Here is a 22,532-nt window from a genome sequence, read left to right as displayed (position 1 = left end):
TGAGACAATTCTGATCCTCCTTCCTGGCTGTCACAGAAGCAAAAAGAGTCATTTTCTTCAAGCAGCTGGCCGGTGCATTGCTACTTGTAATCAAGCTGTATTCTTCTGTGGAGGACTTATCAATTATTTGTTATTCCCACCTCAACCAAGATTGGTTGGTCAAGTGCAGACAATCAAATGTATCTCACTGAGGTGCACTTGAAGAACAGGTGGTGGAAATCTAGGCACCGAGGCGGTATCTCTAAAACAGAAAAAGAAAAATAGTATTACGGAGCAAAGACTCAACAGAAAGCTGCTGCAAACAGCCCTTTAGTCCTGGAGTTGCCCCCCTTCTGGAGGTTCCTGTACTAGCAGAGTTAATCTTAGGGATTTAAGTGCCTTGCAAAGAACTCTTATGAAAATATTTGGATTAACTTTATGAAGGGAAATATCTATAGTTCTTGTAGTTGAATCCACCAAAGAAGAAGACAGAAACCCTACATAAGAAAAGCAAAATAGAGATTGTTAATATTGAGCTTCCCCTTTTAATGCCCTCACCCCCAGCCTATGGCAAATGTCCAGTGAAGTTAGCAAAAGAAAATTTGCACTTTGTAGCTCCGGGTCAGTTATAGGGAATCTCCCACAACCATAGCTTATCCCTTCCCCTCTGCCCCAGGTCAGACACAGAGTCCCTATGAACATTTGGGAAGCTCCTCTAACTTTGTGCATCTCACATTTCTTCCAAGCTAATTCAGTTCTGCTTTGCTCATAGAGCACATGGTGAGGGCGTGCCTTGCTGGGTAGCCTCGTGCCTGTTTCTCCCATGTCTTACAATCAATTGTGAGTGTTCTTCTGACTACCTTGTCAGGGAAGACTAGAAAACCACTCAGCACAATTAAAGAACAGTATAAATACGGGCTATTAATAGTGTCTGGAGGAAGGGAGTGGGGTAGAAACCTAGAGAAAGGATCAACAGATTCGGGATGGAAAAACACTAGAGTGTGGGAAAGTTGGGTAGGGAGTTAAACCACATTAAAATAACAAATAGATTCTATACAAAGCAAAGTGACTGACCTTGAGGACAGGTTGTGCAGAATGATTGAGGACTCTAGGTCTCTAGGAGATGTAAAACAATCATGAAACGTGATTACCATTACTATGGAGACAATAATCCCCTGGTCACTCAGCCCACAGATCACCACCAGATCCAAATACAACAAAACAAATTAAAACACCACATTTTACAAGTAGCTGGTAAAAGACCTTCTCAATAAGAAGAAAAGGCCCTTGGAGTAACACTGCCTCATCCATATTGCTGCAGAAGACAATCTTCCCCAAAGAACATGGATCCTCCATGGCCGGGCCCCTCGCGGCCATTCCAACCTGCTCACGCCTTATTTTCTACCCCAATATGTTCTGATCCTGGCTTTTGGCTCTTACTTGTGATGGGGGTGAACTCTGAAATTGTGTCCCCTTTGATCTGTAAAAGAAGGGAGATTGGGGTCTCTGAGACTCCAAACTGGGAAGGGGCATATTTTTCAGAGGGGCCTTTTTCAAAGATAAGCAGCATCATTCAACTGGAGATCTTGGGCAAATAACCCCTCCCCCCCAATTGATTTTTTGGGTAGTCAGATCCCCATTCAGGAAATTCCAAATTCTGGAAAAAAAAGCCTTCAAAGTGATTCCATTCAGTTGGAAGATCTAGGTCTGATAATCAGCTCAAACTGTCCTCAGCTCCAATTTGCTCATAAAATAACTTTCTGTTAACACATTCTTTGCAAATTTCATTAAGATATTTGTCCACTAAGAGAGAGCTTCTTAGTGAAAAATAAACCTTCCTTTTTGCCACTAATTTCGGGGTTCGACCTGCCTCTCTGAGCAGAGTGGATCTCTCCCCCTTTTCACACTGCACCACTTGCACATGTTGCCTGTCTCCTAACTCCTTGAATTTTCAGGGCTCTTCTTCAAAGCTGGAGGGAATGCCTTCCATACTCCATCTGGCAGATCCCTCCTATTCTCCCTTCTGCCCTTGTTGGGTGGTTCTGGTCTTCCCTTCCCATATACTTACTGCATATGTCATCTGAATGTCCTCTCTCCCCTTTGGATGTGTGATCCTTGTGGAAAGTCTGTGTTTTCTTCCTCTCCCTCTCCCTCCCTCTCCCTCTTCTTCTCCCTTTTCCTTCTCTTCTTCTTCCTTTCCCTTCTCTCCCTCTCCTTTCTTTTCTCTCTTCTCTCTCTTTCTTTGTAGCTTCAGGCTTTATGTACTGCTTGGTAGATAGCAGGCACTTGATAATTTACTGGCTGCAAATTTAAGCCTAATTATATCTCTCTGTGTGTCTGTCTCTCTGTCTGTCTGTCTGTCTCTCTCTCTCTCTTTCTTCTCTCTCCTCTCTCTCCTCTCTCTCTGTCTCTCTAGCTCTCCCCTGAGAAACTCGCCCCACAGAAAGTGGTTTCATTCTGTTATCTGGTGGGACTAGTTCGGTCCAGGACCACTCCTACTTAGCGCTAGCTGGAGATGGAGATTTCTATCTAACCCTATTGAGTTGGAAATTAGTCCAGGGACACTTATTCAAATGGAAAATTTCTATTCAATTCCAAAAATCTCTGATTCCAACTCAAATTGCCCCCCAGTCTCCAGCCAAAGTTTTAATTATAAAAAGAGGCAACCTGGGGCTCATTCCTTGCCGAAAACCTAGCATGCCATGCCAAGGAACCTTTCTCTCTCCTTGGCATAACTGCACCCCTCTACCTGCTGAAAGACATTCTCTTTTTCAGCCTTAACCTCTCTTTGTCTCTCTCACACATTTCCCTAACAAGACCCTATTCACTTCTTTGCTAGAGGGTTTTTTTGCTAGAAACTTTCTCTTTCTCTGCTAGAGGATTTCTCTGCTAGATCTTTAATAATAAACTTCTTTTGCCAGTTCAACTTTTTGGGTTCATAAATTTATTTACCAAAAGGGGGTTCCCACAACTCCTTGCCCTGCACCAAACCTCATCACAGCTACCAAAAAGTCTAAGAACTAAAAACCAAAATGATAGATATTCAACATTGCGTATTCTGTCAGATTCCATTAATGAATGTATTAGCTTTTGTTTTGTTTTGTTTTTTTACATTTTATTATGTTACAAGAAATGTACCTTACTAGGAGAAAAGGAGGAAAAGAAATATATTCAGAAATAAAAGTGATATAAAAACATAGTTATCAACAGAATTTAATAAAAACACAATCCAAGAAGATTGAACAGTTGTGAAGAATTGCAATTCCACTCAAATTCTTAATCCAGTCTAATCCAATCCATTTTTTGTCAGTTGGCCCCTTGCTTCCCTCATTCAAATCAATCAATAAACATTTATCATTTAAGCCCCTACTTTGTGCCACAAGACTTAAGTACTAGGGCCTTAAGGAGTCCATTAAGGTGCTCTAAAATTAAATGCATAAGAGGTGCCCCTTCTTTCTAAGGATAACTCTTATCTGCACCCTGGACTATTGCACGTGTAGTCTAATCATTGCTCTTCCTGCTTCAGTTCTTCCTCAGAGCAGTCCTTCCTCAGCTAGCTGCCAAGCTCATCTGAAGATCCCTTGTGACTCCCTCACTCCCCCTATTCAATGAACTCCAGGGGATCTCCAGAACCAGGCATTAAATTCTCTGGTTCACTTTTAAAACCCTTCCTAGACAGGGGCTTCTGTGGTCTTCTGGCCTCCCTTCCCCCTCCTGGACTCCATGGAATCTGGCTCTGTTGACACTGGCCTCTGCTGTCCTTCACACACAATACTCCATCTCTGGGCTCCGGCCATTTTCACTGGCTCTTGTCCACACGTCTTCCTTTCCTTGTTCCTCTCTGCTTCCTGCTTCCCTGGCTTCCTTCTCTTCCTAGGTAAAGCTGCACCTTTTGCCAGTCCCTCCGAGATCATCTCAAGTTTATCTTGTATATATTCTATCCATATATCATTGTTTTCATGTCTTCCCATTAGACTGAGCTTTTTGAGCTTGGGGATATAAAAGAAGAGGGAAAGAGTCTGAAAAAGAGGCACTTAAACAATTCCTCTTGACTGACTGACTTCCTGGAGCCCAGCCCTCTCACCTGTTCTAGGAGCTTTCCCACTGCTTATTTCATCCCCTCTCTCTAATATTCAGTCTATAATTATCCAACATTTCTTCCCACTAGCCTATGAATAGATCTCCCCTACCTTAATAAGTCATTCAGCAAGTATCCCAGACACCTTGGGATAGTCACCATTCTCAAGGAGATATTCTATCACAGGTGACAACGTGTACATAAATAAAATAAATTAAAGGTAAATGCGGGAGGGGGAAGAAGGGGTTCAGGAAAGGCTTCCTCCTTTCTATAGGTGATGTCACCTCAGAAGAGTTGTTTTTTAAACTTTTATTGGTTTTTTCTAGTTTTACATGTACATGTTGAGAGAGAGAAATCAGAACAAAAGGGAAAAAATCATGAGAGAAAAAAAAAAAAGTAAAAGTGAACATAGTATGTATTGATTTTACATTCAGTCTCCATAGTTCTCTCTCTGGATGCAGATGGCATTTTGTATCCAAAGTCTATTAGGATTGCTTGGGATCTCTAAGCTGCTGAGAAGAACCACGTCTTTTCTAGTTGATCATCACATAATCTTGCTGTTATTGTGTACAAGGTATTCCTGGCTCTGTTTGTTTCACTCAGCATCAGTTTGTGTAAATTTTTCCAGGCCTTTCTAAAATCATCTTGTTCATCATTTTTCATAGAATAATAATATTTCTTAATATGATATATTATATATCATAAATATAATACTCATATTCATATTCATAATTTATTCAGCCATTCTCCAATTGATGGGCATCTGCTCAGTTTCTACTTCTTTGCCACCACAAAAAGAGCTGCTACAAGTATTTTTGCACATGTGGGTCCTTTTCCCGTGACACTACTAAATCAAAGGGTATGCACAGTTCTATAGCCTTTTAGGCATAGTTTCAAATTGCTCTCCAGAATGTATCGAAATTGGATCATTTCCCAACTCCACTAGCAATGTATTAGTGACCCATTTTCCCACATCCCTTCTAACATTTGATGGCTCTAATTTCATCATCTGAAAATTGTCTGCTCATATCTTTTGACCTTTTATAAGTTGGGGAATGAAAGGCTTGTATTCTTATAAATTTGACACAGTTCTTTATAAATTTTAGTCATAGATTTTTATCAGAAATGCTGGCTCTACAAATTGTTTCCTAGCTTTGTGCTTCCTTTGTGTTGGTTTTGTTTGTGCAATTTTTTTTATTTAATGTAATCAAAGCTGTCCATTTTGCATTTCATAATGTTCTGTAGTTCTTCTTTGGTCAATATAATATTATTTGGTCAAAAATTCCTCCCTTCTCCAAAGAGCTGTTAAACGATCTCTTGCTCTCCTAATTTGCTTGTGGTATTACTCTTTATATTCAAATCATGTACCCATTTTGACCTGATTTTTGTATGGCAATATGAGCTTAGCTCAGAAGAGTTCTAAAGGAGACAAGATTCTAAGAGGTAGAAGTGAGCTGGAGATGGATATTTTCTGCTCATTAATCTTTTTTTTCTATTTGTTATTATTTGTTTCTAGGGTTACAACTTTTCCCACGAGGACTGCATTAGCTGCATCCCAGAAATTTTGGTATGTTGTGTTTGATCACTGTCCTTTTCTTTCACATGATTATTAACTGTTTCCATAATATGGAATAATATTATCAAATAATTTCCATAATTAAATATAATTATTGAGAGGTGTGAAGTGGTACCTCAGAGTTGTTTTAATTTCTCTAATCAATAATGATTTGGGCTAAATGACTTTAACTTCTTTCATTTCTTCATTTGAAATTTTTTCCTGTCCTCTGACCATTTATCAATTGGGAAATGACTGTATTCTTATAAATTTGAGTCAGTGAGGCCTTTATCAGAAAAAGTCTGTAAAAAAAGTTGTTTCCCAATTTTCTGTTTCACTTCCGACTTTGACTGCAATGGTTTTGTTTGTGCAAAAACTTTTCAATTTATTATAATCAAAATTTTCTATTCTGCATTATATAATATTCTCTATTCTTCTTTGGTTATTAATTTCTCCTGTCTCCAAAAACCTGACAGAAAAACTCCTAATTTGCTTAAAGGATTATTCTTTGAATCAGGAACTCATTTCGACCTTATCTTGGTATAGGGTGTTAGGTGTTGGTCAATGCCTACTTTCTGCCATACTGTTTTTCAGTTTTCCCAGTGGTTTTTGTCAGATAATGAGTTCCTATTGCAGACACTGGAGTCTGGATTTATCAAGCAATAGAGCACTATAGTTATTGACTGTTGTATCTCGTGTACCTCACCTATTCCATTGATTTCACCATTCTGTTTTTTAATCAATACCACATAGTTTTGATGAACACCATTTTATAATTAGTCTTAGATTTGGTATGGCTAGGCCGCCTTCCTTTTTATTTATTTTTTCATTAATTCCCTTGCTATTCTTGACTTTTTGTTCTTCTAGATAAATTTTGTCATTTTTTTCTAGCTCTATAAAATCATTTTTTACAGTTTGATTGGTATGGTACTGAATAAGTAGATAAATTTAGTTAAGATTGTCATTTTTATTTTGAGCAATTGATATATTCCATTTGTTTAGATCTGACTTTATTTGTGTGAAAAGTGTTTTGTAATAATGTTCACATAGTTCCTGGGTTTGTCTTGGCAGGTAAAATCCTAGATATTTTATATTGTTTGAAGTTATTTTAAGTGGGATTTCTCTATCTCTTGCTAATATATAGAAATGCCAATGATTTATGTGTTTGTTTTATATCCTGCAACTTTGCTAAAGTTGTTAATTATTTCAAGTTGTTGTTGATTCTCAAGGATTCTCTATAACATCATGTCATCTGCAGAGTGATAGTTTTATTTCCTCATTGCCTACTCTAATTCCTTCAATTTCTTTTTTTTAACCTGTTCCTAAAGCTAACATTTATAATATAATTTTGAATAATAGCGGTGATAATGGCAACCTTGTTTAATCCCTGATCTATCTCTGTTATATATAATGTTTGTTAATAGTTTTAGGTAGATGCTACTTATCAATTTAAGAAAAATGTCATTTATTCATATGCTTTCTAGTGTTTTTTTTAAATTAACAATGGGTGCTGTATTTTGATAAATGCTTCTTCTGCATTTATTTTGATAATCATATTAGTTTTGTTAGCAATATGGTCAATTATATCAATAGTTTTCCTGACATAAAGTCATCTCTGCATTTCGGATATAAATCCCAATTAGTCACAATATAGTATCCTGGTGATACATTGCTACAAACACTTTGCTAATATTTTATTTAAAGTTTTTGTATCAGTATTCATTAGGAAGATTGATCTATAATTTTCTTCCTCAGTTTTGGCTCTTCTTGGTTTAGATGTCAGCACTACATCTGTGTCTTGAAAGGAATTTGGTAGAACTCCTTCACCTATTTTTTCCAAATAGTCTATATAATATTGGAAATAATTATTCTTTAAATGTTTGGTAGAAATCATTTGTAAATAATCTGGCCCTGAAGATTTTTTCTTAGGGAGTACATTAGTGACTTGTTTGATTATCTCTCCTTTATTTTATTCATGCATGCATCTAGAAATATAAAATTTCCCCTAAGAATTGATTTGGATGAATCTCATAAATTTTGGTTATGTTGTCTCATTATTGTCATTCTTTTGGAAGACATGATTGGTTCTATGATTTGGTATTTGACCAACCTATTCTTTAAGATTAGGTTATTTAGTTTCCAATTAATTTTTAGTCTATTTTCATGGCCCTTTATTATATTTAATTTTTATTGCATGATGATTTGTAAAGGATGCATTTAATATTTCTGCCTAGAAAGGTATTTTGATTGTGAGATTTTTCTGACTTAATTTATAATCAGTTTTTATGTTTGTGCAATGTACTACTGAGAAAAGGTTATATTCCTTTCTATCCCCATTCAATTTCCTCCAGAGGTCTATCATACCTAACTTTCCAAAAATTCTATTTACCTCCTTAACTTCTTTGTTGTTTGTTTTGTGGTTAAATTTATCTAGTCTGAGACAGAAAGGTTGAGATTTCCTAGTAGTATAGTTTGAATGTTTATTTCATCCTGCAAGGCACTTAACATTTCTAAGAATTTGGATGCTATACCATTTATTGCATATATTTTTTATATTGATATTATTTCATTGTCTATGATACCCTTTAGCAAGATTTAGTTTCCTTCTTTATCTAGATGTATTATAGATGTATTTTAGATGTATTTTTGTTTTTGCTTTGTCTAATGTTAGGATTGATACCCATTTTTTCCCTCTTCAACTGAAGCATAATATATTCTGCTCCAATATGTTACCTTTATTCTGTGTATATCTTTTGGCTTCAAATGTATTTCTTGTAAACAATGTATTGTAGAAGTCTGGCTTTTAATCCACTCGGCTATATTTCCATTTTATGGGAGAATTCATCCAATTCATCTTTAAAGTCATGATTATTAACTTTGTATTTCCTCCTCCTATTTTCCCAATTTATACTTTTCTCTTTCCTTTCTCCCTTTCTATCACTATCATTTTGCTTCTGACCCCTCCCTCAATATGTTCTTTCTATCAGTTCCCCCCCCCCTTGTTTTTATCCCTTTCCCCTTCTACTCCTATCAGCCTCCCCTCTTTCTCCTCCTTCTTTCTCCTCCTATTTCTCTTTGGGTAAGATAAATTTCTATATGTATGGTATTCCTCTTTGAGTCAAAGATGATAAGATTAAGATTCAAACAATGCTCATGCCCCTCCCTTTCCCTCTACTATAATAGGTCCTTTGTGCTTCCTTATGTGATGTAATATACCCCATTTTACCTCCTCTTTCTTCTTCTCCCAAAATAATCCTTTTTCCACCCTTTAATTTATTTTTATATCATCACATCAGTGTCAACTTATACTCTCTGTCTAGGTGTACCCCCTTCTAACTGCCATAACAAAGATATAGTTTAAAAGTTACAAGCATCATCTTCCCATGTAGGGATGTAAACAGTTTAACCTTTAAATAACATTTTTTTTCTTTTCTGTTTTCCTTTTTATGGTTCTCTTGAGACTTGTACTTGAAGATCAGATTTTCTGTTCAGCTCTGGTCTTCTCAGAAAGGATAATTCCCTATAAATGAATGAACCAGAAAGAATTGAAAATCCCCTGTAATTGATTGTCCATCTTTTCCCCTGAAAGATAATGCTTAATTTTGCTGAGCAGTTGATTCTTGATTATAATTGAAGCACCTTTGCTTTCTGGATTATCATATTCCAGGACTTCCAATCCTTTAATGTGGAAACTGCCATGTCCTGGGTAATCCTGACTGTGGTTCCTAAATATCTGAATTCTTTCTAGTTGCTTAAAGTCTTTTCTCCTTGATCTGATACTTCTGAAATTTAGTTACAATATTCCGTAGAATCTTTCATGAGGTGATCAGTGGATTCTTTCAATAAATATCTTACTCTCTGATTTTAGGATATCAGGATAGTCTGTTCATATCCTTTGACCATTTATCAATTGGAGAATGACTTGATTTCTTATAAATTAGAGTCAATTCTCTATATATTTTGGAAATGAGGCCTTTATCAGAACCTTTGACTGTAAAAATGTTTTCCCAGTTTATTGCTTCCCTTCTAATCTTGTCTGCATTAGTTTTGTTTGTACAAAAAAACCTTTTCAATTTGATATAATCAAAATTTTCTATTTTGTAGTCAATAGTGATCTCTAGTTCTTCTTTGGGTCATAAATTCCTTCCTCTTCCACAGGTCTGAGAGGTAAACTAGCCTATGCTCCTCCAATTTATTTATAATCTCATTCTTTATGCCTAGGTCATGAACCCATTTTGACCTTATCTTGATGTACGGTGTTAAGTGTGTGTCAATGCCTAGTTTCTGTCAGATCTATTTTTAGGGAGTTGTTTTCTTCAGCCAATGTTTGTTTCTTTCTCCAAAAATGGACTTTTTCCATAACTTTCCGTATAACACTCATTTCTTTTCCCAGTTTTTCCTCTCTCTCTCCTTCTCTCTCTCTTTCTCTCTCTGTCTCTCTTCTCCCCCTCTTTCTTCTGTGTCTCTTTATCACCTTTTGAGTTTGAGACCAATTCATATTTCTTTTGAGGCTTCACATATAGACTTTTTGTTTTTCTCTTCTGTGTTTGTGTTCTGAGTTTTGCAATCACTATAGAAATTTTCTATTGTCAGGGCTCTTTTTAAAAAAATGTGAGCTCTACTTCTAGGACACAGGGGAGACTGTCCCAGGCTTCTTTTTCAGGGGCACAGGGGCCTCTTACTGGTCTTTGACACTGGAGCCAGAGGTGCTATCAGCTTTCCCACACACTGAGTCGGCCTGGCCTAGCCCCCTACCTATTGTCCTGGGTTTGGGGGGGCTCTGAATATGCCTTGAGCTTGGGTTGGAGGTCTTGAGTTGGCCTGCTGAGCCAGAACCAAGGGCCTCCACTGCTGGTTGTGCTGTGGCTAAGAGCCTCCCTCCCACTAGATTCTCAACACCCCTGTGCTGATCCAACTCCCCTTTCACCCATGTACGCTGAAAAATTTTTTCATTGTGATTTTTTGAATCTTTCCCAGGATGCTTTGGCCTTACCAAGCCTGTAAGGAGTGGCTGGCTGAGAGTTGGTCTTTGGGGCAGAGGCTCCCACTAAAAATGTTTAGGGGATTCTGGGTAATAGAGCTGACCTCCAAGCAGCATTATGTAGTGGAAAGGCGCCAGAGGATTCTGGGTAATAGAGCTGACCCCTGTCTTCCTTGAGAACTCATCCAGGAGGAGTGATTGGTGCTGCTCATTTTGGGACCTGGGGGAGAAGGTGCTGCTGGTGGGCCAGGTCTCTGGCCATGGTCTAATCCAGGTCCCTTGGGGTACAATGAAGGTGACTTCTTGTGCTTAGGCTGGGAGGAGGCATCAGAGGCTGGGGGCTTTCTACCCTCCTACCCAGGGCAGTCTCCCCTCTGGATCATGAGGAAGGCTACAGAATACCTAGAGATGGCACATGAGGTGGGTTGGAGAAGGTCTCAGGACTGGACGGCAGCTTTTGGCTCCGGGGTCCCCACTTTGCCTTCACCTTTCTAGCGAACGTGGCAGCCTCTGCTGGGCCGTTCCCATGGCATCCACCATTAGTTTCTCTTCCTGTGGCTTAGGCCCAAATGCAAAGATGGATTCTCCCATCCCTGTGGCTCAGTAGGATCTTGATAGTAAGTTAAGAGATAGCATCTTAAGCTCGAGGCATTGTGGTTATAACCAGGTAGGAGCAGCTTCCTCAGCTTTAGAAATAAAGTGATTGCAGCCGATCACTGGAACAGGGACGGCCTGCTGGACTCCACGGTGGGCTGCCTCATCAGCTGGGAGAAGTTGTTTCCTAAGAAGCAGTTGATGCAGCTTGGGGACAGCAAGCTTGCGGCGCTCCGGGAGCCTCTGAGCCCGGGCAGCCTCAGCCCGACATTCACTGTCCTGTCCGAGCTCTTGGGCACCTGCCTCATGGTAGATGTGCTGCTGTTATTAACATTAGTAGAGATTTTTATTGTACTTACAAAAGTGCAGCATGAAGAGCTTTTCAAATATAATCGAATAGTTCAATCCAGGATTGAATTGGTCACAAAAAGATTCATGAGCATGTGTTGAGATTCACGAGGGATGAGAACATCCCTTTGACATCTTTTCCAAGAGGCCGGGCCTGGTTTTGTCTTCTGCTGTTTTACCCAGTAGGCAAAATACCACATCCTTTCTCTCTCCCTCCCTGTCCTTCCCCGCTCCCCTTTCTCCCCCTCCCTCCCCTCTTCCCATCTCCCCCTCTCTGTCTCACTTTGACTCTTGGCCCCACCTCTTGTTCTTCTCCCACCTCCTTTCCTTGAGACAATGACTAAACTCAGCAAGAACAGACCAAGAAGCCAGGTGAGTAACACTCCATTTTTATTTCTTCTCAACTTCCTGATTTTGGCTTCCTCTCCAGAGACTGGGGAAGGATACATTGCCTACTAAGGTGCCATACTTCTGTGCTTCCTTTATGTGGAACATGTCATCATTAAAGAAGATATGGGGACGGATTTTGACCAAAATAGGCCCCTTGGGGGCCCCCGCCAGGAAGAGCGCCTCGTCGATCTCGAGGCCCCAGGTCCGAAGTCTCTTGAGCACACAGGCCCCTGAGTTGGCCGCGCTCCTGGCTGTGATGAGGTAGGTCCTGATGGGGCAGAGCAGCCGCTCATCTTTGGCGTAAAACTTCTTTTGCAGGCGCCCTAAGTCTTCTAGGAATCGTTTCAAGGGACCCTGGGAACAGAGAGACAGCATTGGTGAAAGGCGTTAGGAGGAGTTCGGGGATGTCCCAGGCACCTCACACCAGACTCAGACCTGGTCTTTGTCCCTAGGTTACAGACACAGGGCTGGGGGCAGGGTAACCTGCTGGCTCTTTGTGGGTCTTGATTTCCCCATATTTTCTCCCTCATTTGCTGATAAGAAAAAGGATAACAGAATTCAGAAGCACTGGCCCCTGTGGACAGGGCATCCCGATCCCACAGTCCCATGGGTGAGAGGAGGGTGCTCCTCCCCAGACCCTGGTTCTCTGTGCCCTTTCCCTCCTGGCTCTGTCCCATCTCTGATGACCCAAGTTCCAAGCCCACGGCCTCTCTGCCTCTCACTCTTTCCTTCCCTCCCCTTTCTCTGGGACTGCGCTGTCTGATACCGACCTCCACCTGGGATTTTGTGCCCAAGACCTCAAAGGGTTTCCAGCCTAGCCCAGTAAATGAGGCACCTTCCGGGGACCCATAATGCAAAAGGAGACAAAAGTCCTTGTGTGGGCACGGCACAGGTCGGGGTAAATGCCCCCTTGCAGCTGAATCCTCTGGGCAAATAGAGCCCTGGAATAAGAAGGGATGACTACTGGTAGAGGACTACTCCCTGCTGAGGAGTGACCACGTGCCTCCCGGTCTTCCATGTTGTCACCTTGGGGCGGGACAGACCTCCACACCTGTCTGGCCGGGCGGCTTCTCGAGGCCCGAAAGCTACTGGTCAAAGGCATTGTGGAGGAAGCCTTGGGGTTCGGGAGAAGAACGGAGACTTTTAGGGCCATAAGTATTTGTGCCCTTGTTCCGATTCAAGCTAATTTGGAGAGTGGATGGCTGTCTAAGAGGACTCTGAGAGTGGTCTGGGCCTTTGGGCCTGGCCGCAAACCTAAGCAGGAGGCTGGCTGCAACACCTCACCAAGTCTGGCAGGGACGCTTTCCCACCGGGGAAGAGAAGGGAAACATGCCCGGGTCTGGCGATGAAGCCAGAGGCCCCAGGAAGGGGCCCCAGAATGGAGGCAGGAGAATGGCGGCAGGCCGGGCCTTGGCCCAAGCAGCTTTTATACGGATGCTGGCATCATGGGCACCAAGGAGGCGTGTTGGACGGCCTGTCTACAAAAAGCTGGTGGGATCTGGAGACACGCAAGCAAGCACTCTCCTCCGTGACCCCATGCAAAGTCCATCACACATTTTGATGATGGTGGTTCACACCTCTTCAAAAGGAGGGTGTCATATAGATGGCTGGTGGCGGCAGGGGAGGGCATAGGGTAGCATTTCACTTTTCAGTAGAGATCTTTGTGTGAGGAAATGCATAATCAGAGCGGAAATAAGCCAGAGAAAACATGAGGGGGTATCAACAGAGGCACATGGGAGTGGGAAAAAACTTGTTCTGTGTCTTCAGAAAGAAGCAAAAAAAGGATATTGAAAAGGGACAAATGTAGGCTGGATGTCAGGTTAAACCTCCTAAATTGGGCTGCCTGGAGGCCTTCAAGCAACCCCTTCTCTGGGGTTACAGACTGGAGGCTTTTCAGAGTGTGGATGGACTTGAGTAAACAAAAGTTCCTTTTAAAATACTGAAATTGGGTGATTTTATCACATTGAAAAGGAGATATCAGTGAGGAACCCCAGCACAATCACAAACACAAAGGCCAGTGAACTGAATCACTTTTTCCACTAGAAAAAGGAAGGTTTGGATTAGATTCATTTATGGGCTCTCTTTGTCTCTAGGAAAGAATTGTTCACCATACCTGAACAAGATACTTGTTCTTTCTAAAACTTGTTGATTCGTGATGAACGTTTTTTTCTGATTCTTTCTTATTACTATTTTGATCAAAATCATCCGAAAAAAGGATAGCATCCCCATCAAAGGCTACTCGGAGTTGTGTATCCAAGAATGGCAAGTCTTTGTTCCCCAAGTACATCGTTGCTGCAGCAATCCCTAGAAACAATGGCAACAGCCCTGTTAGCATCCTCTCAGGATGCCCCTCAGCCTCTGCCCCACCTTTGTTTAAACTTTGTTTTTATCATGCATTATACATTAATAAATATGGACATTCTCATATACAAAAAATAATGAAAAAAGAGGATTGTATATTAAAGTATGAATCGCTATTAAAGACTGCAGATATTTTAAAAATATGTATGAAATTTACCATGATAATATGGCCCCACTTTCTGGTATCTCCCTGCTGAGTGTATATGGAAAGGGTTTCATTCTCAGTCTTTTCTTCTTTATTCAAAGCAGGTGGGAAATAATTTCAGAGGAAGAGAATCTACCCTAGGAAGATTTTTCAAGGTTTCCTACAATAGGTGGTCTTTGAGCTAAGTCTTGAAAAAAGCAGAAATAAAAGACAGACATGAAGGGAAGCCTGAGAGATAGGAGATGGGGAGTCCTGTGCAGAAAACGCCCTCAAAGCTAGTGCTAATAGAAAGAGCAGAGTGAATGGAGGGGTCAGACATAAAAAGCTCAGGTAGAAAGAAGACAAACTATAAAGGACTATAAATAATAAAGGATTTTATATTTCATTCTGGAGGAATTAGGGACAGGTAGAGCAGATGGACTAGACTAAATATAAATGATGCAACCAGGTTTATAGAGTAAATCTTTGCCATTTCTCCTTGCTGGAGACTATGTAATTGTGTGTTGCATGTTATCTGGAGTTACTGTTTATATATATTATATTATTTTGAGGAGTTAAAGATACCAAAGACGTGGGAATCCATTTCGAGGCTTATTAATACAGAAAAAGATGTCGAAGAAAACATAGTGACTACCAGCTTGGAAGCCCACTGGCTCATTCCCACCAATCTTGGTGTGGGTCAAGTGTATAGAAATTGAGGGACATTACTGATTATTTCTTTCACAAGCAATAATGAACACTGGCCTAAATCTTGCCATATCACAATAAAAGAAAAGATGAAGATAATTTAGGATTTCTTTGTGCTTAATGAGTGTGATTTAAAAAAAAAGAAAAGAAAAGATGATTTAGTGGAAATGAATGCTATCATACAGGGGCTTCTATCACTAGTATTTCCTATCCATGCATCAAGATAGTTCAAGATTCATTGGAAAGGGTCACAATAGAAATTATTTTATTTAAAGACCATATCATAATAAAAATCAGGCAAGGCATAAAACAAAGTCATTTATCACTGGGAGAGAGGAGAGATCCAGGTCAAAGAGTTCTTCCTATCAAAAGTGAATTCCTCCAGATATTTCTCTTTGGAAATGACATGGTGCTGGCTATATGAAGCTTCAGGATATTGCACAATCTCTGGACAGAAATAAGTGATCATTCAAATGAGTCCAGCCTGTCTACAAAGAAAAGACCAAGTGGATATGGAATGTTTATTACTGTGATGACAAGGTGCATTTGAATAGGCATCCTCTATAGAGCTTGTCCAGTAGTTTTTATCTCTGGGCCAGGCAAGACATGCATAATAAATGATAAAAAGGAGGATGAGAGTGAGAAGTTTGATTCCTTAAATTTCATAACATAATTATTGTCCCCTGAGATTCCTATGAAAGTCAAAACTCATCTTCTTCAAAACCACTTATGTTACCAGTGCAGTGGTATGGTAGCATGTCTAGAACACCATGACCTGGAACACTAAGAATGAAAGCATTATTACACAGCGGTAAATGGAAAGACTCAGGGTGATTCTTAGCAATCAATACATATTTATTAAACATCATCAACTGTGTGCCAGGCACAACAACTACTATTCTCAAGGATTTCAGCCTCAAGAGGGAAACAACCTAAGAATATTTGCGCACCAACATGATCTCTGCATGATAAATTAGACATAATCCAAGAAGGCCCTAGCATTAATGGGGACTAAGAAAGGTCACTTTCAGAAAGTAGGATTTGGGGGAGCAGCTAGATGGCACAGTAGATAGAGCATTGGCCCTGAAGTCAGGAAGACCTGAGTTCAAATCCAGCCTCAGACTTCCTAACTGTGCGACCCTGGACAAGTCACATAATCCCAATTGCCTCAGCCAAAAAAAAAATTAAGTAGGATTTTAGCTAGTACTTGAAGGAACCAGAGAAGCCAGGTAATAGAGATGATGAGGGAGAACATTCCAAGCATGAGGGCTGGCCAGAGAAGATGCCCAGAGTTCAGAGTTGGAATGTCACATATGGAACAACGGGGAGTCAACAATTCATAGCCACCTGTTGTGGATGCATTAAAGAATTCATAGAGGAGTGCAGCCTAGAGAGGGAGAAAGACATGGTTGTCCTGGATGTCCTTAAAATGGAGGTTCTGAAGCAACAAATCTGAGGGAGAAGTTGTAGGATGAAGTACTTCAATGAAAAGGCCAAAGGTGAAGTTCTAGGATGGAGAGGCTATTGTAGAATTGTAGAGAAATTCTGGAGCAGATTGGAGAGAAATGACGACTTGGTTTGGGCATTCTCATTAAAGTGGAGGTTCTGGGAAGAATCAACCAATCAGAAAGAGGCTGAAGAGCAGAGAGTATTTCTAATGGAATAAGTCCAGAGGTAGAGTGAAGAGGTTCCAGTGACTCAGGTGTCCATGTCTCCTGGAAAGGAAAGGAGCAAGGAGGACAAAATTACCGGATCTTAGGGTGTGTGTGAGATGGTGTATGGTGTAAGAAGACTGGAACCATATAGAAAGAGGTCAGGTTGTAAAGAAGAGCCACTAGAGTTTATCGAATTGGGTCTGGCCATGGTCTGCCCCTTAAAAGGACTTGGCAGCAGATTGGATAGAGGTGGTAAGAGACTGAGAGTCAAAGATGACAGAGATTGCAGGGCTGAACGACCAAAAAGAAGGTGGTGCATTTAACAGTGCACCAAAAAAGAAGAGGTTTTGAAGGACAATTCAGTTTTGGTTTTGCTGAGTGGCATTCATTTGGAGATGCCCTTTAGACAGCTGGAGATGGAAGACTGGAACTCAGAAAAGAGAGCAAAACTGAATAATAAATAGAAGAATAGTCAGCAAAAAGATGATCATTGAATATATTTGAACTGATGAGATTGCCAAGAGATTTAAGGAAGATTTTAAAATATTTTAGTAAAGTTCTGGCAAATGAGACTAAGAAGTAGTCACACCAATAGGAGGAGAACCAGGAAAGAAGGATGTCCTGAAAACCCATAGAGAAGAGAGTAACAAGGAAGAGTGAATGATCCAGTGTGAAAGGCTCCAGGGAAGTCAAAGGGCATGAGGAATGGAAAGGGCCATTGGATTTGGTGACTAAGAAATCACTGGCAGAGAGAGGCAATGCACTAGGGCAACAGAATATTCTAAATCCATATTCCACACCCAGATCCATGCTGGGGCAATGGGGACAGGTACACACTGGCAGTTTTGTCACTCTCCACACATTTCTGAGTTATAAATATAGTATGGACTAAGGAGATGACTTTCACTCAAGGGTGATGTTTTTTAGATGGCAGCAGTGTGGCTTGGACTCCAGATATAGAGAAGGAACTCACTTCTAGCTCCTAGCTCAGTTTGATGCCTACAGAGGAGTGTAACCTAGACAAAAATTCTAGAGTAGTTATGTCATTCTGAACCAATAGAGCTTTTCAGTTGGCTTTCTGGAGGTTGATAGTAGTTTTCCACAGTTGCACAGGTCAGGACCTAGATCCAAGTCAGGAACTTGCAGAGCTCAGGTAGCAATCAGATTTTGCCCCAGATTGGATCTGTTTGGGAGCACTGAAAGCTGCAAGACCCCAGCTTAACCCTGAGATTCTGAAATAACAATACTCAATACCCCAAGAAAACAAGACAACCACTAAAGCCTTCTCACAGAGCTCAGCCCTAGAATTGGGTCTGATGGTAGGAAGTAGACTGGAAGAGTGAGCAAAAAAAGAAAAAAAATTATAAAGAGCTATTATGGTGGCATGGAAGCTCAAGGTACAAACCTAGAAGAAAGGAATGATTCCAAAACATCTACAGGCAAATTCTCAGAGAAAAATACAATGAACAAAATTCAATAAGAATTCCTAAAAGAGACTAAACAAGTTTTTTAAAGTATTTTTTATAAATGACATAAAAGTCAAGGGGAAAATGGAAAACATATGAGAACTATGAGGGGAAAAGGTTGGAAAAGGAATTAACAGCTTGGAACAAGTGATATGAAACCTTATTGAATTCCCTGAAAACTAGAATGGACCAAATAGAAGCCCAATGACTTCTTGAGACAAGTAGAAATATTAAACCCAACTCAAAAGACTGAAAAAATAGAAGAAAATAGAAGTTGTTTCACAGCAAACAAACAAATAAAATGGACCTGGAAAACAGATTTAGGAGAAAAAAATTAAGAATCATTCAACTATCTAAATGCTATGACTTTAAAAAGGACCTATGCATCATATTTTCATAAATCATAAAAAAAACTATCCAGATATTTTAGAACTAAGGGGAAAGGGAGAAATGGAAAGAATCCACAAATTACTTTCTGAAAGCATCTCCAAAGTTAAAACTGCTAGGGACATCACAGCCAACATCCAGAGTCTCCACTTCGAAGAAAAATACTGCAAGCAGCTATCAAGAAAAGCTGTAAATACTAAGGAGCTGTAGTCAGGATCACATACTATTTAGTTGCTTCAAGTATAAGGGAGCAAAGATTCTAGGGCTGATAGCCAAGAATAATATATCCAATACAACTGAGTATAATGGCCACAGTGGGGAAATTGGAGTTTTAATGAAGTAGAGCATTTCCAAGTATTGCTGATGAAAAGACAGAGTTGTGCAAAAACTTTGATGTTCCAACACAGGAGTTAAGAGAAACATAAAAAGATACAAGTGTGAATGAATGAACAATAGGGGAGTAAACAAGGACCATTGTTACTGGCTGGTAAAAATTCAGTTTGGAAATGTATATGGGATCAGTACAATTGAATGTGTTTAGGAATGTTTTGTCTTTTAAACTTGATGAACACATTTAGTTGTGTCACTAGCAAACAATGTATTTGAAGCAAACTTGTGATTCCTGATGTGGTAGGTTGTGAGTTTGCATTCAAAAATTGTTCTTTTAAATTATCTTATGTAAAAGAATTTCCTCAAATAAAAAGGAAAGAAGGGGCAGCTACGTGGTGCAGTGAATAGAACACCAGCCCTGGACCTGAGTTCAAATTCGGTCTCGGACACTTAACACTTCCTAGCTGTGTGATCCTGTGTGACCCCAATTGCCTCAGCAAAAAAATCAATCAATTAATTAATTAATTTTTAAAAATAAATAATAAATAAAAAGGAAGGGTTTGAAATGTGAATAAATATTTAGATATTAGCATTAGCAGAAATGAAGTGATTAGGACTGGTTAGTCAAAACTAATGCTTGTATTAACAGATTGATACTAGGTTCATAGTACTTCCCAGAAAAAAAAATGACTAAACTTTTTGAGGGTATTTAAAATATAGAATACTGAAAAGTTTTGCAGTTATCAGTAAATCATATATTTGATGTTTATTAAATTTTTCTGCAGTAAAAAAAAAACAAACAAACAAACTTGTTGATCTTCACAAAGGAATGAAAAGAGAGAGGAAGAGGAATATAAAAAGGGGGAGGAAAAAAGGTTAGGAGAATTTATCTCACATAATGGAGTCTATAAGAAGACATCTATATAAAGAAGAAGGAAAGGGCTGGGGCCACATGGGGCAGACACTGACACTTGAACTTCAGTCTCATTTGGACTGGTCAAAAGAGAGATAGAATATCCTGGTCACACACACACACACACACAAACACACACAAACATTAATAGGTAAGAAATACATTGCATTGAAAAGGAAAATAGAAGAGAGGGGGATCAAGATGGTAGATGAAGGGAAGACTTAGATCTAAACAAAAGAAACTCTAAGGATATATATTTATAGTCCTTTTAAAGTGTCAAAGAATAGAATTCTGAAGGGAAATGGATGAATAAGTTGTAATATAGAAGTGTGATGGGATACTATGTAATCAATGTAATAACTAACTGGGATTCCAAAGGACTGATGTCCACCCTCTGATAGAGAGGTAAAGGATTCAGAATGAGATAAATATGTACTTTTACATATGGTCAGTGGAATTTGTTTTGATTAGTCATATGTGTTGTAATAGATTTTGTAATTTTTAAACTCGATGTTGTAATAGATTTTGTTTTTCTTGTGTTCTCAATTGAAGGAGGGGAGAAAAGGCAGATTTTTGGTTAAGTAACAAAATATTATTACATATATATGTATAAATATGATATATAACATATTTATTTAAATATATAATTATAATTATATATAATATGAATACAACACATTTTATATATAATATATTTATATAAAATATGACAAAATATTATTAAAAATTTGTTAAAATTCTTATTAGATTGGAATAAAAAGAAATCAGTTACTTCAGAGAGAGCAACTTCAGTTGAATAATAAGTCAGAAGTCAGATTTTATACCCTATATCTATCATATTTGCTAATATGACAGAAAAGGAAAATAACAAATGTTGGAGGAAATGTGGGGAAATTGAGACACTAATGCATTGCTGGTAGAGTTGTAAACTGATCCAACCATTTTGTAGAGCCAGTTGGAACTATGCTATAAACCATGCATACCCTTTAATCTAGGTCTGTATTTCAAAGAGATAAAAAGGAAAAGAACCTATATGTACAAAAAATATTTATAGCAGCTTTTTTTTAGTGGTGACAAAGAATTAGTAATTGGTAGGATGCTTATCAAATGGGAAATAGCTGAACAGATTGTGGTATATGATTATGATGGAATACTATTGTGCTATAAAAAATGGTTATCAGAGAGTTCTCAGAAAAGCCTGCTAAGACTTATGTGAACTGATGTAAAACGAAGTGAGCAGAACCAGAATCAGGAGAACATTGTACACAGTAACAGAAATAGTATACAATGATCAGCTCCTGGTACACAATAACAATAATAGTATACAGACATCAGCACATTGTATACAGTAACATAGTATACAGTGATCAGCTGTGAATGACTTAGCTATTCTCAGCAATACAGTTGATTCAAGGCAATTCTGAAGGACTTATGAGGAAAAATGCTATTCATGTCCTGAAAAAGAACCGATGGAATCTCAGTGCAGATCAAACCATTGTTTTTATGCTCTTTTCATCCATAGCAACCAGCACAGTGCCTGACACCAAGATTCCCTTCATAAATGTGTACTGTCAGTTGATAAATGTTAATTAACTGCCCTTATTGATCGATTGTGACGAAGTGGGATTAGTTTTTTCCATTATATGGAAAATGATTTTGTTCAAACATCGGTCACTTCCCCACTAAAAGTTATTCTTCTTAGATTAAAGGGACTCATTTCAAGCTGTGTGACAGCCCCAACTTCCTGACCATGTATGACTCTCTCCTTTCCATGTTCCAGAAAACCTCCCACATGCCACAGAGTTAGAGAGATCCTAAAGATGAATAGAATAGTCTGGGGCCCCTTTCACAGCCTTACTCCCTTCTAGCCCAAGCTCCCTAGGAGACTTACTTCAGGCCTAATGTCTGGCATATGTCTTGTACTATGTTTAAAGTGAATTAGATCCCCTTATTGGTACCATCTTGTGTTTATTTTTGATGGGTCATAATTGTTCTAAATACTTGTATATCTTTGTTCCCTCTCTGCCTTCATAGATTTCTTACGTTATTCCCTCTTTTAGGCTGTGAGTTCCGGAAAACAAAGGATCCTCTGTTTTTCCTATGGCACATCATCTGGAACCTTGCATATAACTCCATTCTACATGCCTTTGTAAATGGTCCTCTTAATTTCATGTCTTTATGTCACAATGTATCATCTATATAGCAAGTAATTTACCTATAGTTCCTTTATGTCTCTGGACAAAACCTAATGTGTGTTGTTAATAAATGGGTAGTGGATAAGATAAGGACTGATAAGACATACATGAGTGGTAAGGGGAGGAAGGGGTAGAGGTAAGAGAGTTAACAAGAGAAGAAAGGGTCATTTTCTGTCCAGGTTGCCCATTATTACAAAGTATCGGGGGCACATGGAACTCTCCTCCAAGTTTGATCAATGATCAGGGGTCATTGCCTTAATCCTTTGATACACATAAAAGGAACATGTTGTATTACAGGATCCCTGAGATGTCATCATGCTAAGATTCATCTGTCAGTGACTGGGATTAGGGACCAATAGGCTAGTGAGCAGGGAGGACTTAAAGAAGAGGGCTTTTCTCCCTTTTTTGGAGTCTCTCCTTTGGCTCCACTATGGTTATGAGTATTGAACTTTTTGGTCTTTGCTTCTC

At 39.3% G+C, this 22,532-nt stretch overlaps 1 protein-coding gene and 1 long non-coding RNA gene across 5 annotated transcripts in view; one reads left to right on the top strand and one right to left on the bottom strand.

Moving 5' to 3' along the window:
- Window positions 1–12,053, top strand: part of LOC116421212 — a 16,471-nt gene extending 4,418 nt beyond the window's left edge. For both annotated transcript variants that reach the window (XR_004231506.1, XR_004231505.1), the window contains exons 2-3: window positions 5,574–5,624; window positions 11,966–12,053. This is a non-coding gene — a long non-coding RNA (uncharacterized LOC116421212). The remainder of the gene's footprint in view (window positions 1–5,573; window positions 5,625–11,965) is intronic.
- Window positions 11,909–22,532, bottom strand: part of NT5C1B (5'-nucleotidase, cytosolic IB) — a 42,079-nt gene continuing 31,455 nt past the window's right edge. For all 3 annotated transcript variants that reach the window (XM_031949598.1, XM_031949599.1, XM_031949600.1), the window contains 2 exons: window positions 14,039–14,229; window positions 11,909–12,279 (listed from right to left, as the gene is read on the bottom strand). In XM_031949598.1, the coding sequence (XP_031805458.1) occupies window positions 11,926–12,279; window positions 14,039–14,229 (545 nt within the window). In that variant the 3' untranslated portion in view covers window positions 11,909–11,925. The remainder of the gene's footprint in view (window positions 12,280–14,038; window positions 14,230–22,532) is intronic.

This window comes from Sarcophilus harrisii, chromosome 2 (assembly GCF_902635505.1).
Source record: "Sarcophilus harrisii chromosome 2, mSarHar1.11, whole genome shotgun sequence".
Taxonomy (NCBI): Eukaryota; Metazoa; Chordata; class Mammalia; order Dasyuromorphia; family Dasyuridae; genus Sarcophilus; species Sarcophilus harrisii.
The sequence above is the reverse complement of the archived record's forward strand: the minus strand, read 5'-3'. Positions and strand labels throughout refer to the sequence as shown.